This window comes from Petromyzon marinus, chromosome 2 (genome assembly GCF_048934315.1).
Source record: "Petromyzon marinus isolate PM22_M1 ecotype Great Lakes invasive population chromosome 2, UKy_Petmar_22M1.pri1.0, whole genome shotgun sequence".
NCBI classification, from domain to species: domain Eukaryota; kingdom Metazoa; phylum Chordata; class Hyperoartia; order Petromyzontiformes; family Petromyzontidae; genus Petromyzon; species Petromyzon marinus.
The window spans coordinates 13333912-13348689 of NC_133668.1; the positions used below are offsets into that span (position 1 = coordinate 13333912).

The following is a 14778-nucleotide window of genomic DNA, read 5'->3' on the forward strand; positions in this document are numbered from 1 at the left end:
AATAAACCCATTAGATGGATTTAGAACCCGTTACAATAATTCAACTAAAGGGTTATTCAAATAAAGAAACACGGTTTGATCAACATCTACATTTTAAAGCCTATATTTTTTACTATTGCTAATTATACTTGACCAGAGCCTCTGAAGTTCAATACATCTAAGTATGAATCATTACACACGACTTGTACCTTGCACTTTACACTTTCTTGAATTTTACACAAAGTTTGGTCCATTTAACCTACAACCAAGTGGACTTTTCAACATTCAATGCATAATTCGTACATACGGTATACAATGTCAACATGACAAGCATGAACTTAATAATCCATTGCAAAAACAGGATGCTGTCACATTGCACTTGTGCTGAGCAAATCTTATATCTAGAGCAGCACTGCTGTCAAGTAAAATAACACAAGTATTTGTACAAAACGCAAATATTGTCATGCAAGTTATGCAGCTTTATGATGAACAATTTTATTGACTTATTTTTAACAATAGCTGTACCTACTTGAACATTTTACATGTAGCTGCATGTGAAACATACGCACTTGTAATACGACAGCTGGCAGTGCTGCAAGCCTGTTGCTTTGCACCGTTTTCTGCTGTAATATTGAAATAGCTTGGAAGAAAATAATTTATGTCCATTGTTAATATAACCTGATCATTGCTTGGTCTGAACCACTGACAAGCTGTCATAGTTATTCATGTTTACAGACGAGTCACATATGTTGAACTTCTTTTGCACCGTACATAGCCAACCATACGAATCATAGATGCGTAAAAACCGGAGTCATGTGAAACTGCTTAAAACTTCTTTTTCGGAACTGTAAAAAGGAACGGCAACATAAATCATCTTCCACTACTGCCGTTAGCATTTCACGGTGTCATCCTTTGGGCATTTGCCATGGTGCATGTGTCTGATAGCCAGGTATTGTGCACAGTTGGCAATTCAGACAATGTAGAATACATTTGTAATTTCTACATGCCCACCATGTTGTTGGTCCCTCTATGTGAAGGTGTTTGATGACATCAAACTTCCCACATGTACAATATGCATAGAGAACCTCCAGCATGCAATCCCAATTAATGTAGAGTGGTTACAGGCAGCAGTGTAGTTTCCCATAGATACACATTAACAAGTGCTCATCAACTCTCTGGACTTTTGTTTTAAACATTAGTAATGGTCAATTTGGAGGAACCTGCCCTCCTCAGCACCTCCCAGAAAGATGACCCATCAATTGGACTTATCTATCTCTAGAGTTTGCAATGGTTACGTCCAGCTGAACCTCTCGTTGATTAAATTGACAGCAGCACCATTCGGGGCTATGGCGCACATGTGCTTGCTCGTACCTGTATCTGCTTCAGCAGATAAGTATCATGCATTGCAGTTCAATTATAAGTGGTAATCACACACATATGCATCGCAAAAAAATAATTACACTGAACTATGGTGAAGTGTCATGCAAGAACTAAAGATCTATTTCACAATATGGTATTGCCTTCGATAACAGTAAGCCAACAGGGTTGACTGTTGTGTTGGTTCAGCGACTCTGCAGGCAGACTTTATAGACAATTCAAATATTGGCCCTATTATTGTTTGGCAGTTTTATGTCAATTCGACACCGATTTATTCATGTTTGGTTATTTTTCTTCCAAAAGCCTGTAGAAAACATAATTAACTAACAACCATTGTTGGTAAACACTTTCATTAGAAATTATTTACAATGCAGTTATACTCGAGTCCAAATACAATGATTACATGGAGACTGTACACAAAAAATACCTTGCCTCCTTGTAATCTGGCAGGTGTTACGCCTGTCAGATGGACTGGCAAATTTAGTTTGGCAAAACAATCTAAATCAGTGGTCAGTTCAAGTCATAGTTACCAACTGTGTGGTCTCCAACAGGTGTATGTGCCAGAAGTTTACTTTCGTATTTTAGTAATAACTTGAATAGGCCGCTTAGTGGCTATAGTTTTCCAAAGAGGCTTTTAGATACGAACGCATTTTACTTGGGGATAATTAATAAAAATTGGTGTATTTTGCTGTGTACTTATAAATTGTCATGTCCAATTGAATAATTTCGAATGGACACTCATTTGTCATAGATGCAATGTACTAGCTGGGACCTAATCAATCGTACTGTTATAAATCCTAGAACACATCGTTGGCAACTTTTGAGACTGCTGCCAAAGCAGCACGCACAGAACATCTGGTTTTCTTTTACACTGCAGTTAAGCACGAACAGAAACCGGATATATATATTTTTTTCAGATGGTTTGTAGAGCCTTCACCTATTCAAGCAATTTTTGGTTTTAATCTATCACACACTGGACCATGCACAACGCACACTCATGCAAGCATTAAATATGTAATGCAGTTGAAAGTGTTTGGAATGAGTTTCAATGATTGTAAACATCCACATGTACACTATATGCTGCAAGACAACTATATGCGCACCATCTTAAGTCAGGTGCAGTATTGCTCTCAGCAAAGTTTTACAACGCATGTATGTTTGCGCATATGTGCACACTCAAAAAAATATGTTCAATATAGCCTTATACTGATGGGGTAATTGCTGTCAGCAAGTACAAACTACAGCCAGCACAGCATAAGGGGTGGTATGGCCAATGGTGATGTTCGTACACTGCACCAAGTACTCACATATAAGGCTAAATCAACCGGGGGGGGGGGGGGGGAGGCCCAGGGCAGGTTCAGACACCAATTGCCACCAATTTTATCCATGACCAAGGTGTCATGCACCACTAATGCACCACCTCTCCCCACACACACAGGTGGAAGTAGACATCTGCGAGGGAGAGAGCAGGCCTGCAGGTCACATCGTGAGAAAGGGCAGGCAGCCCGTCCCAACGCCGCCCGTGTGCCAGCTCATTTGGGCAGCCTGCCGCCATGTGTTGCTCTCAGGCGTGAAGCACTCAACCGTGCCGAGGTTGGCGTAGCCGTCGTAGCCGCCCAGTGCATAGAGCCGCCCCGAGCAGGCTGCAAGGGCTACGCGGCTGCGGCTGGCCAGCATGGGCGTGAGTGCAGACCACTGGTCAGACGCCGTGTCATAGGTCTCGACCGACGAGAGGAACGCTGAACCCGTGTAGCCGCCCACGGCATACAGGCGGCCCGAGAGGGCAGCCGCCCCATGTCGGCAACGCCTCTGCTGCATGGGCGCCGCTTTGTGCCAGCTGCCAGTGTGTGGGTTGTAGTACTCCACCTGCACGGCGCCACCGCACACACCCACGCAAGTACAACCGTAATGTTTGTGTGGCAGTAGGTAGGATTCCTCATCTGCTCATATGAGAACACATCAACCCCATAGTCATAAATCAATATGCAGGAATCCATAGAAGTGTACATGGATATATAAACAATGTATACACATATATCATAATTTGCGTTGTTTGTTTCACGGCGAAGAATTTAAAGATCCCCTGCTGTAATTCACAAAAGTAGGTCATTGTGTGCTGGCGTCCAGGTTCGAATTTGCCGATTTTGAAAATTACCCATAAATCACTCGATTGACATACCAATCATCGCCCCCTACTGACAGACTAATGCCCAGTGGCAGACTAATGCCCACTGAGTCACCTTGTGCCCACAGGAATAGCTGCCACTGGACGTGCCCTTTTAAATGTTAGAGATGAGATGTGCAGCAATCTGAGACCCCAGAATATAGAGGGCTATTTCAATAAATTATTATGGACTTGCATACATTTTACATACAAACTCATCTATGGATTCATACATATGAATCCACAGACATGGGCCCATATACAGAAACCCACACACATGAACCATTCACACAGGCCTACACACCAACGACATACATGTATATGCAAAACCGTTTCACTCTGAAAAAGTCCTTAATTATCCACTTCTTTTGAGTAAGCCCTCAGCAAATGCAGATGTTAAATTCTGAATTAATGGTTATATAAAAAAAACTAATTAAGACGAACCGAGTGTGTGCTAGCTGCTTTCTGTGTGCGTCACGAACCGTGTTGAATATCTGCAGGCCGTCGTGCCCGCCCGTGACGTACACCCGGCCCTCAAAGAACGCCACGCCCGTCGCACTCCGTGGCGAGTTCATGGCTGTCACCATGGTCCACCTGAATGTGCGAGCACACAGGCGTTAACAGCCGAGCTGTGCGGGAGGGCATGCTCATCCTCACTCGCATGGGATGCACGTCTCTGGCTTTGAGACACATGCCACAGAGAAGGGCAAATTACAATAAATTTACAAATTAATGGAGTAATGTAGATGGATGTAAGTGATCAATTAACGGTCTTGTGAAATTTTGTTTCTTATTACCAATTACTTTGATCTGTGCACTTGAGATACCAATAAAACATAAAAGTAATGAAATTACCTATTTCAATTACATGTTATTCAGATACTACTCATATCTCTGTATTAACATGCCCGCTCTGGCCTCGATGCATGTTCATGGGCCAGCCATCGCACTTAGAAGCGCAAACAACGCGCAAGTACTTGCTTTTCTCCTGCTCTGAATACATGGATGCGTGTGTGTGCTCATCACGCACTTGTCAGCCTCGGAGGAGTAGCACTCCACGGAGCTGAGCGACGACACCCCATCGTAGCCCCCGCACACATAGATCTGCCCGTCCAGCACGGCCACTCCCATCGCGCTGGGAAGAGAAAGGGGGGAAGCATGACGATCGTTGGGGCAGCTTTCACCATTGTTTAAAAGTAATGTTTCGTAACACTAAAGGCTGTTCTTGTAAATACAGGAGACCCTTGAATATCTGGGGCGGTTATCATTCGGGGTTTCGACCTATCGCGGGCAACCACTTTGGATACCAATTTAGCTATCGCGGGGGTTAGTTTTGGCCTTTTGCGGGTATGCTGTAAATGGAAGTGGTGCACTGCAGGCTGGGTGAGAGACGTGAGACAGCCACCTCATTCTTTGCCATGCTAGCATCTCGCGGACAAAGACCACCCCCCCCCACCGTAGAGCCTATTAAAAGACTGTTGGGGCAAGTGCTGTTAGCAAGCGCCTATGAAGGCTGACACGGCATACAAGAGGGTGGATAACCAGCACCATGCCCGGCCGCCTTTGTCTCTCCAGTGGCGATGCTAACACATCACAACATGTATTCATTTAGGGCTGAGTCGTCCTAGGGGAGGCCCAGGATCAATTCAGATCGTCACTGGCGTTTAGCATGAGCGAGAAATTAACTTGGGTCACTGGGTTCGTAACGCAGCGTGCTAACCGTAGCACTACCGCTCCCTACTCGTAGACAAACACACACCCGTTTTGGATCATCATCAGTAAGTACAGTAATTGATTCAGTATTTATTGTCCAGGAATGTGTTTTGTATAGAGTATTTAAATTTTTTTATTTTGTTTTTAGTTTATTTGGCATACAGTACAGTTCTTATTTAAATTGTCATGTCTATTTTTGGTTTCCGTGTACCTAACCCCATTATTTAGGTAAGTATTGAATAACGCGGTTTTGGCCTTCGCAGCACTTTCCAAGAATGTAACCCCCCCCCCCCCCCCCGCGATATTCAAGGGTCTCTTGTATACCTCAATTACCTTGTGTCAATAAAGTAGAAACTGGATGTAAACACACTTTATATAATCACAATTCTGATAAAGAAACAGATCCTTTTATTATACTGGGGGGGGGGGGGGAAGGCCATATGTAATGTCTGATCTAAGCATACTACTTTGGATATAAGTACTTACTCCCAAGGGTGTGTTTATATGCAGTTTCCACTGTACTGTCGCACAAAGTAATCAATGTTGCTGCTAACAGCTATATAAATTGTGATCTCATAACTAGTATATGTAACAATAGAAAGGCCATAGTAGACACTGCTGAAAACGGAAAATTTTCATGCATTGTCTGTGGATAGTCTGCCACAACAAAAGATAGTGATCCCGAGTGATATTTAAACTGGCTGTTAGAGCGAGTGCTGTTAGCGAGCACCTATGAAGGTCAGCACAGTGCATGAGGGGGTTTGTGTCCAGCATCATGCCCAGCCGCCTTTGTCTCTCCGGTGCCAATGTTTACACAAAACACCAGATACTCTACTCGTTTGAGACCCAGTCGACCAAGGGGAGGCTCGGGACCAATTCTGATATTCGCCACCGATTACCGCTTCCCACAAAAACCATGGTCACCTGCGCTTGCTATTCATACTGGCGACCTTGGTCCAGATATTTCTGTCGGGATCGTACACCTCCACGCTGGACAGCCGCTCCTGCCCATCCGAGCCCCCCACCGCGTACAGCCGTCCGCCCAGCACGGCCACCCCCACACGACTACGCGGTGACCCCATTGGGCAGCATGCCTCCCAGCGGTTGGTCAGCGGGTCGTAAACCTCCACCATGGTCACCGCATCCCCTGAGCAAACACACGAGAGGGGGACTTCAAGGGATAAATTATAGCGACTGTTATGAAGTCTTCTTCTGTCGCACGGCTGATGTAGATGCAGAGCAACATCTAAAAAATTTCATTCAGGTGGTCAAGTCAGATAACCGTGTCAGGAGCAGCGGAGTGTGATGCACTCAACGTGCGTACGCGTGATGTCGGATTCAATGTGGTGTGAGTTGCAGCAATGCTTTATTCATTGCAATATTTTTCCAGAAAAATCCCTTGCGATGGAACATCTCATTTGCAAGAGTGTCCAGGGTGTCAAGTCACACATGTATACCAAAAACATACATAAAATATACAACTCATACAGTACACGTTTATACAAGGTCAAAAACATTTATATATGAACATCTCACTGCCGGTGCATATAGAATGTTTACATCATTAGACCTCCTTTGCTAGTACCAAAATGTAATAATAGGGTTTTTCCCCTTTTTTCTGGCAACAAAACTGAAACCTTTTTACAAGGATTCATGTCTGCATTAACCACAATACCTGCAGTCAAAATGCAAACAAAAAACATACTATAATAATATATGCATTGTCCTTGAAACTGATTGGTCCACACCAAGGGACGGCTTTCGCCAAAAGGCATCATGTGGTCGAGCACCAATTGGGTCGAGGCTCAAAAGAAAGCCGTCCCTTGGTGTGGACCAATCAGTTTCAAGGACAATGCATATATTATCATAGTATGTTTTTTGTTTGCATTTTGACTGCAGGTATTGTGGTTAATGCAGACATGAATCCTTGTAAAAAGGTTTCAGTTTTGTTGCCAGAAAAAAGGGGAAAAACCCTATTATTTCATACAGAATGTTCTTTAGAGTTGAGGTGCAGTCATATTTCTCTAGTCTTGAGATGGGATCGTATGTAGACCCCATCTGTAAGATTCACAGTGATACGAGACGTATACATGCACAGCTCTTTTGTTAATCCACTGCTGGATGAGGGCCTCTCCACACCATGTGGATCATGGAGGTTATTTTACCATGGTTCACTACAATGGTCCGTTTGGATTAGTTAAGGTGGGAGCGATGGATGTGGAAGCTTACAGCATAGAAGTGCAGTACAACAATGGATTTTTCTGCACTATATGCTGCCCAACCTGAGTATGCATGGTGGTCACCCACCCACGCCATATCCATGCTCGACTCTTAGCCTCCGCCCGCTGTTAAATCTACCGGCAGAGTTGAGGCCTCCGACAGCGTAAACGCGGCCAGCGAGGGAGGTGCAGCAGCGCGGCCGGGTCTTGTACGCCGGAAGAACTGGCCGCCGGTCCGGCATCAGGTGATAGTCCTTCGCTTCATCCAATAGGTCCCTAGAACATGTATATATAGGGCTTCATTTTAGTCAGGGTCAGATAACAAGGAAAGATTTCTGGAGCCCAACACACTACATCTAGCATACCTCTTGTTAAATAGATGTGGCTACTTGTCACATGCCTACTCCAGTCTAACAGCAACCCGGAAAAGATTCAGTAAGAAATTAAGCTGAAGCTACAGCAAGGTTCTTTGGCTTGTAAACCGAGTCTTTTTATTTGATTCCCTTTGTCTTGTGGCCTTTGGAGCATGGCTGTTAACTTGACCGATATCTCCTTGCAGTGGTCTTTCCACTTCTCTCCGTCCGTTCCTGCGATTTGCAAGTGAAGACAGATTTCAACCCATCCAAACTTTGGCATCCAATCACTGTGGTGTTATTTTTCACCTAACACCTTCATGTCACTACCCTTTGCAGTCAGTGACCATTCATCCTGGTCATGTATCTGAATATACTGTAGGTTCCTGTACTTAACCTGCCTAAGAACCCCCGATTCTCTGTCTAATCTTTTCCAGGATTATAATTGTTTGCCCTTCATGAGAAATTTAAAGAATTATCTGGATGGCTTTAATTTGAAAGGTATTGATTCTCCATGTTTATTATTAAAAAAAGGGATTTGAGGGCCAGTAAAGCGATAACACCCAGACCCACTGTTGTACTATAGTGCAATGTTGCCTGATTTAGCGAGCGCGGGGGGATGGGGGTGGAAGGTCACTGTACCTGCACTTGTGGCAGGCACGTATGAGCTCGTCCTGCTGCACACGGTCGGTCAGAAAGTGGGGGCGGCACAACGGGAGGCGCACGCATGTGAGCAGGTCCGGGAGTAGCGGCGCACGGCCCTCGCGGTCCCTCCGCACCCACGCCAACACCGCCTCGAACACCTGCACGCGCCAGCAGCAAACAACATGCACGACGCACAAACCCATGAACCACATACGCACACAGAGTCAATCACGCATCGGTGTGTGTGTATAAATACCTTTGATCAAATCACCTGGAATGCACCCCAACTCTGCAAATCTCCGAAGCTATAAGCAAGAGCCCAGTTAACTGACCAACATACATGCCTGGTTGTTATAGGTGGCTGTGTTGTGGACAGCAGTGTAGTATATCAATATCCATTGTTGCACTTTAATTGAATTCTCCCACACCTATGCTCCCTGTCTTCAACAACCTTCACTGACCGATAAGGAAAAGCATGGTCAAACACCCGCATGACTCCCATGGGACGGGTGGGCCTTCATCCAGAATTGGATTGGCAAAAGGCTCTTCTGAGAAACATGATGCGCATAAATAAGTTACACGCAAACACAAACCCACGACATGCACACGACATTAGCTCACGTAAACTACGACAGGTCAGATTGCACGGTTTCACCGTGGCAAGGTCTGCCGGACCGACACCCCGCCGTCGCCACCTCCCGCTCATCCTCTTTTCCCCTGCACACGGAACCATCAGGTACCGTGCGCGCGCACACCCCGCACCTGTTCCTCTCCCTCTACGTGCAGCTCGTCTCGCGCCGCCAGCTCCAGCAGCTCCTCCCCAGGGAGGCCCAGGAACTCCTCGCCCGAGGACGCCTCCACAAAGTGCTGCTGCAGGAACGAGTTGGCTGTGTCGTAGAGCGCAGGACACATCATGGCCTCCGCGAACGAGCGCACGCCCAGCACGTTCTTTGGGTGCAACCTGCAGCAGGAGATGGAGATGGCAGCAGTGAAATAAACAGCCAGTCCTCTGTCTCTACAAAGCGTAGAACCCTGTTGACCTTACTCCCTCTAAAAGCGACATTCAATCTGTACCACCCCGCTAAATTCCCTCAGTGTACTGGGATCTGCGTACTTGTGGCGCTCTCGCCATATGGCCATGCGTACAGCAATTTAAACTCAGTCATAACGTCCTCCACGACTCAGCTAGGAGATCATTAACAACTGAGAGCAATCTACCACCATATTGCTCTCACACACTTGCCAACCACCGCAGAGTCTGTGCCACACCGAACTCGCCCACACTGTGTCCCGGACCAGATCCCCATAGCATCCCCGTTCCTCAGCACCCCTCACCTCTCCTTTAGGAAGTGACAGCAAGCATCCTTTACGGCATGAAGTTGCAGGAAGGAGGCCGCCATCAGCAGGGCCTGCACATTGTGTTGGTCGATGGCCACACGCCCATTGTAAGCGAAGTTAATCAGGGCTTCGAGTGCACTGCAGTCCACACAATGGCACAGATTCAGCCCAGCTCGACCGATGTGCACTTATCCCACAAGTCGGTGTCAACCACTGCTCCTGCAATATATGCTCGTCGCACTCACCATCTTTAAGATCCTCCGTGGACTCACTCCTGCTGCTCTTCAGTAGTTTTGTTAATTATTTACTGCAATTACGTCTTGTGTACCTGATGACATTGTGTTATAAACAATATAAATTTTAAGGCTGCAATTACTAAAGACTTATGGCAAGCTTATGTTGACTGAACTGAAGTTGAAGAGCATTTAAGTAACCATTATTTGTACTTGCAGTAGAGCAAAGCACAAAAACGAAACGATACAGTTGTGACATTTGGTTACAATGTTATGAAATACTGATATGACAATCAGTGGAAATTAAATATTACATTATAACGTGAAAAATTATATCGTGGCAGCCCTAATGTCGACATGCTTAACGATTGCTTTAAAATTCTGATTGTAAACATGGGCTGTGTGTGGGGTAATATGATGGGGCACGTGAGCCCCCGCACCTGGGGTCCGTGCCCTGCATGACGATCTCTTCGCGCTTGCTTTCAGCCATGTCAGTGGTGAACATCGCATGGAAGTATGGGATGGAGGCAGCCAGAACCACGCGGTGAGCGCTGTACTTGTGCTCCCCAACCTGCAAGCGGCACAGGGCACAAGCAGTAGGTAAAGTTGCAGCCCTGCAATTTCTTGCTCATACCATTGCTGTTGAAAGGGCCTCCACGAGAGAAAGCTCTAGAGAGCTCATTTGGAGAGTGTTTTAGTATATTGCTCCACACTGGCCAGACGTCTCGATAGAGATGAGTGTACCCAAACGCTGCCCCACAAAACACGACCTGTGAACATACAAACTGTTGTGTATTGTTTTAAAACCACTTGGTTGAATGTTACAGAGAGTATTTGCATTTGAATTAGCTTCTCCCTGTGAAACATATGTTACATCTATGCGGGGTTGGAAGATTATAAATTACACTATAATGACTGAACTGCATAAAATGCTGCGAGTCATTCAAACTTTCCCTGAGCCAGTTTGTTCGTTCCATGACTGGAACCACTTGGCATATCTTTGATGCATCACATATGTTGTCTTAATAAAAGCTTACTAACTTTAAAATATTTAGTAACGTTCCAAGACAATGCCACATACATGTTATGTTGTATACATATACACCTCAATTATAGTAATATTTACGACCCTGCCTTGATATAAGGGTAGAATTTAAACATCTATGGTTTTAAACATTGTAGAATAAATACCTAGTCACACATACTGCTGTATTAAAGTGTGTATTTTACACTGAAGATGTATGTACAAGCATACAATATATGGATAGACTGGAAGACATGGGCTCTACATAATTATCAGTGTTCTGCAAGGTCTATTTTTGTAAAATAGTATCAGTTTCATTTGTATTTGTTCTTTTGAAGTCCAATTTCTCCAGCACATCTGCAGTTCTTTTAAAATAAATACTTTTTTATTCACCTAAAACCTTTTGCAAAAACAATCACATCTGGTCTACTGTGCAAGTCTTTTTTTTCTAATTCCAACATGGTTTAAAACTAACGCTTTCAAGTGAAAAAAACAACTCTTTACTATCAGTTTAACACGTAGGCTTTCGCGACCTATATTATTCATAATAAAGGTTTTTGGGTTAGATCGCTAAGTATAAATGTGTCGTAACCTTCCACCACCCGACACAGCCAGTAAGGTTTGTCATGTAAACGCGCCAATTAGTTACTACTTCAGCCCACTGGTGTGTTGGAGAGAAAATCCAGAATCGCCCGATGATGCTGGATGAAATTACCAGCGAAACTTCGTATTATAATTGTAAATGTGGATTTACTCTACAACACGCCGGTGGGCTGAAGTAGTAACTAATTGGCGAGTTGTTTACATAACAAACCTTATTGGCTGTGTCGGGTGGTGGAGGGTTACAACACATTTATAATTACCCGATCTAACCCAAAAACCTTTTATGAACTCCTTAATATACAAAAAACACTTGAATTCAGAAAAACAAATGCCACCACGTGATGGTTAAGCTACATAAGTGTGAACATATAGACATGATTTTACTAGAGAAAACGTAATTTATAATAGAATTATAGTAAAAAATGTGAATTGTCATTGATGTCAATGCCTGAAAAACCTTATAAGCTTAAAGAAACAACTCAAGTGGCAAGTGGAAGCACCTGCTAACGTCGTGCAAGCCCATCAATGCACTAGTTCTCTATCTCATAATTATTTTCACTGTCAGCTACCGTAAAAGTAATCTGCTTTCCATCACCCCTTCAGTTTGTTTATGCTATAAACAGAGGGTCATGATTCAGGGCATGTTTTTGGTTGCCATTCAGGGTTAAGAAGCTTAGCTGTAAAAATTTCCACAGTTTTTTCCATCTCAACAGCCAGTTCGCTACGGCGAGAGATGTCTTATTATGACCGCTGTTCAATCGGGTCCAAACCTAACCACACTGGCCACGAACTGGCTCTATGAGCACATAACTACTAAACATTCCCATCGCAGATTTTGAGTAGCTCTAATGGTGATCGCGAAACAGGTAGCGGTGTTGTATAGCCAGCATAAGTGGTTTGGTTGACCTGTTGTGAAAGATAAGAAACTTGAGCATTTGGATCAATATCAACACTAAAAGCAGATCAGTGTTTGCCTTATCCGCTGTAATTATTATTCGATAGCAATAAATTACTCGCATTAGGAGCTGGAATACTTGGTCTAATTGGTAAGGGAACAGGCATTACCGTTTTAAGACTGTAAAAATATGTGGGTGATAAGTGAGAAGTGTATATGTGAGTAAATGCATCCCATTAGACCCAGAAGACATCCAGCACACACGATGTTTTTTTGACAAAGGAGGGTTGCGGGATGAGGGTAAAATACTTGTGCAGTATTTCCAACCAATATCCTCTCTATTTGACCTTCTTCGTGCACCATTCAGTTGTTTCTCATCGCTAATCCACCCTCCCCTTCACGCGCCGTACTGAGTGGAATGACCCAACTAAACACTCTCATCACAAGTGGCATGGTACCAGAAAGTCACTGGCATCACTTGCGATGGACAGGCGCGGGCCTGACAAGAAACACTCCTCACCCCTCCAGTGTACACACACCCGCCTGAGAAAACCCTTAACTACAAAACACACAAGCACATTTCCTCTACCGTGAATGATGCACACACCTCAACCATTAAAACACCTCACCCTGGGTGACAATGATATGTCACCCCATGTGACACACCTAACTCAGCGTGATGTATACATCTGACCCACTATGACAGTGACACCCCTCACGACGTGTAGCAGTGACACACTGCACCATATGACTGATAATTTCCTCCCACACGAACAAAAGCGCGTATTAATGTAATGGGCCAAATATCCCATTGGAGGACCCTCCTGTGTCTTAATACTCAATGAGATGTTGCTGGTTAAACAGTGGACATTATGACTTATTAATACACACTTTGGGTGACATTGACACGAACCTCACCCCGTGTGCCACAGACACCTCGTCCCGGGCGCATCCCACCCGCGTGGCACATACACATACCTCAACCCCTTGGAGACATTAGTGGAAGGCGCCTTACAAATGAATGTAAAATATCTGAAACGCATACATACCTGACCCCGTAAGGGCACAGGCACACCTCATTTCGCGTAACACACACACACCCCACCCGTCACCCTGTGTGACACTCTTTAAACACCCGCACCACTCGCCCCGGCCACCTCACCCTGAGGGTGACGTCGCAAAGCTTCCCCTGCCGCCGGATCTCTTCCATGACGCCGAAGCCCTTGACAGCGAGGTCGTCCACGCTGAAGTGCACAATGTCGTCCTCGAAATCGTCGGCCATTGTGAACCTGCCCCGCGTTCTCGCCCGACCCCGCATGAAAGGGGCGTCCCGGGCACGAGGCTCGGCCTTTTCTGCGATTACAAAACAGCAAGCACACGACCGACTCGTCCACCTTTTAACCGCGGCCTCGTTCGCAGCGACGACAGCAGCAGCAGGGGTTGAATGAGCAGCGAGACGGCGACTCGAGTCGAGAGACAAGACACCCCGGCGGCGTCAAATGAACGCTGCGCGCCGCCTTTGCGAATCGCTGCAACAGCTGACAGCAGTGCCGCTGATGCAGCAGCTTCTGACGTCTTAAATGTTAATGCTGCTGTGTTGATGCGACAGCCGCTACTGCCTTTGCTGTATGTGGTGTAGCTGCTGTTGCAGCTATCTGCGCTGATGCTATATATCCGCCGCCGTTGCTATTGCTGCGACTATTTAATCTGCTGTTGCTCTTGCTGCTGTAATAGAAGCAGCTGTTATAGTCACCCTGATTGCCGTTGCCGCTGCAGCCGATAATTCTTATTGCTACTATTTAGCCGCTGATGTTGCCTTTAGCTGCTGCTGATTTCCCCACGGTTCTATTACTTTGGCCGTGACAGTAGTTGTGTTGTTGTTATTGTTTTTGTTTCCTGTTCCTTTTGACCGGGGCAGCGGCTCCACGCGCCGCTCAGCTGATCGCGGCCCGCGCGCGCGCGCGCGATACTCTTCCGGTCCCGCGTTTCGTGGCTTCCGGTAGGAAACGCGACGTTCGCGTCCCGCACCCAGGCATTTTGGTTCCGGTCTCGTGAGCTGCCCGCAACGTGGTTTCCCCCTTGCGCGCCCGGGCAGTCTCTTTAGACTGCGGCGTCAACGTTAGAAGGAACGGAGCCAGTGCCAGGGATAGGAGTTCAGTTAAGTGTTAGGAGTGGGGGTTATTGTAAGGAGCAAGGGTTAACCCACGGAAGCCTGACTCATTTTCTGACGTTCTC

At 45.6% G+C, this 14778-nt stretch overlaps 1 protein-coding gene across 3 annotated transcripts; it reads right to left on the reverse strand.

Moving 5' to 3' along the window:
* Nucleotides 1-493: 493 nt before the first annotated feature.
* On the reverse strand, nt 494-14558 carry KLHL18 (kelch like family member 18). Of its 3 annotated transcripts, none has more exons than XM_032962257.2 (10): nt 13706-14558; nt 10462-10592; nt 9786-9859; nt 9213-9411; nt 8448-8608; nt 7592-7728; nt 6158-6404; nt 4551-4655; nt 4003-4114; nt 494-3222 (listed from the first exon to the last, which is right to left on the reverse strand). In XM_032962257.2, the coding sequence occupies exons 3-10, from the start codon at nt 9848-9850 to the stop codon at nt 2836-2838; spliced, it is 1413 nt and encodes a 470-aa protein (XP_032818148.1). In that variant the 5' UTR covers nt 9851-9859; nt 10462-10592; nt 13706-14558; the 3' UTR covers nt 494-2835. The 3 variants fall into 3 exon arrangements, with proteins under 3 accessions (XP_032818148.1, XP_032818134.1, XP_032818142.1); XM_032962243.2 differs by having other exon boundaries at nt 9786-9926; nt 13706-14555; XM_032962251.2 differs by having other exon boundaries at nt 6158-6380; nt 9786-9926; nt 13706-14553.
* Between the last annotated feature and the right edge of the window lie 220 nt (nt 14559-14778).

Bases quoted from the DNA above. Each gene is read 5' to 3' on its own strand.
- KLHL18 (XM_032962243.2), bottom strand. From the start codon at position 13,861: ATGCGGGGTCGGGCGAGAACGCGGGGCAGGTTCACAATGGCCGACGAT. The intron at 9,927-10,461 runs GTGCGGGGGCTC...TGTGGACTGCAG, and splicing joins ATGCAGGGCACGGACCCCAG to TGCACTCGAAGCCCTGATTA. The intron at 3,223-4,002 runs GTTCGTGACGCA...GGCGCCGTGCAG, and splicing joins GCCTGCAGATATTCAACACG to GTGGAGTACTACAACCCACA.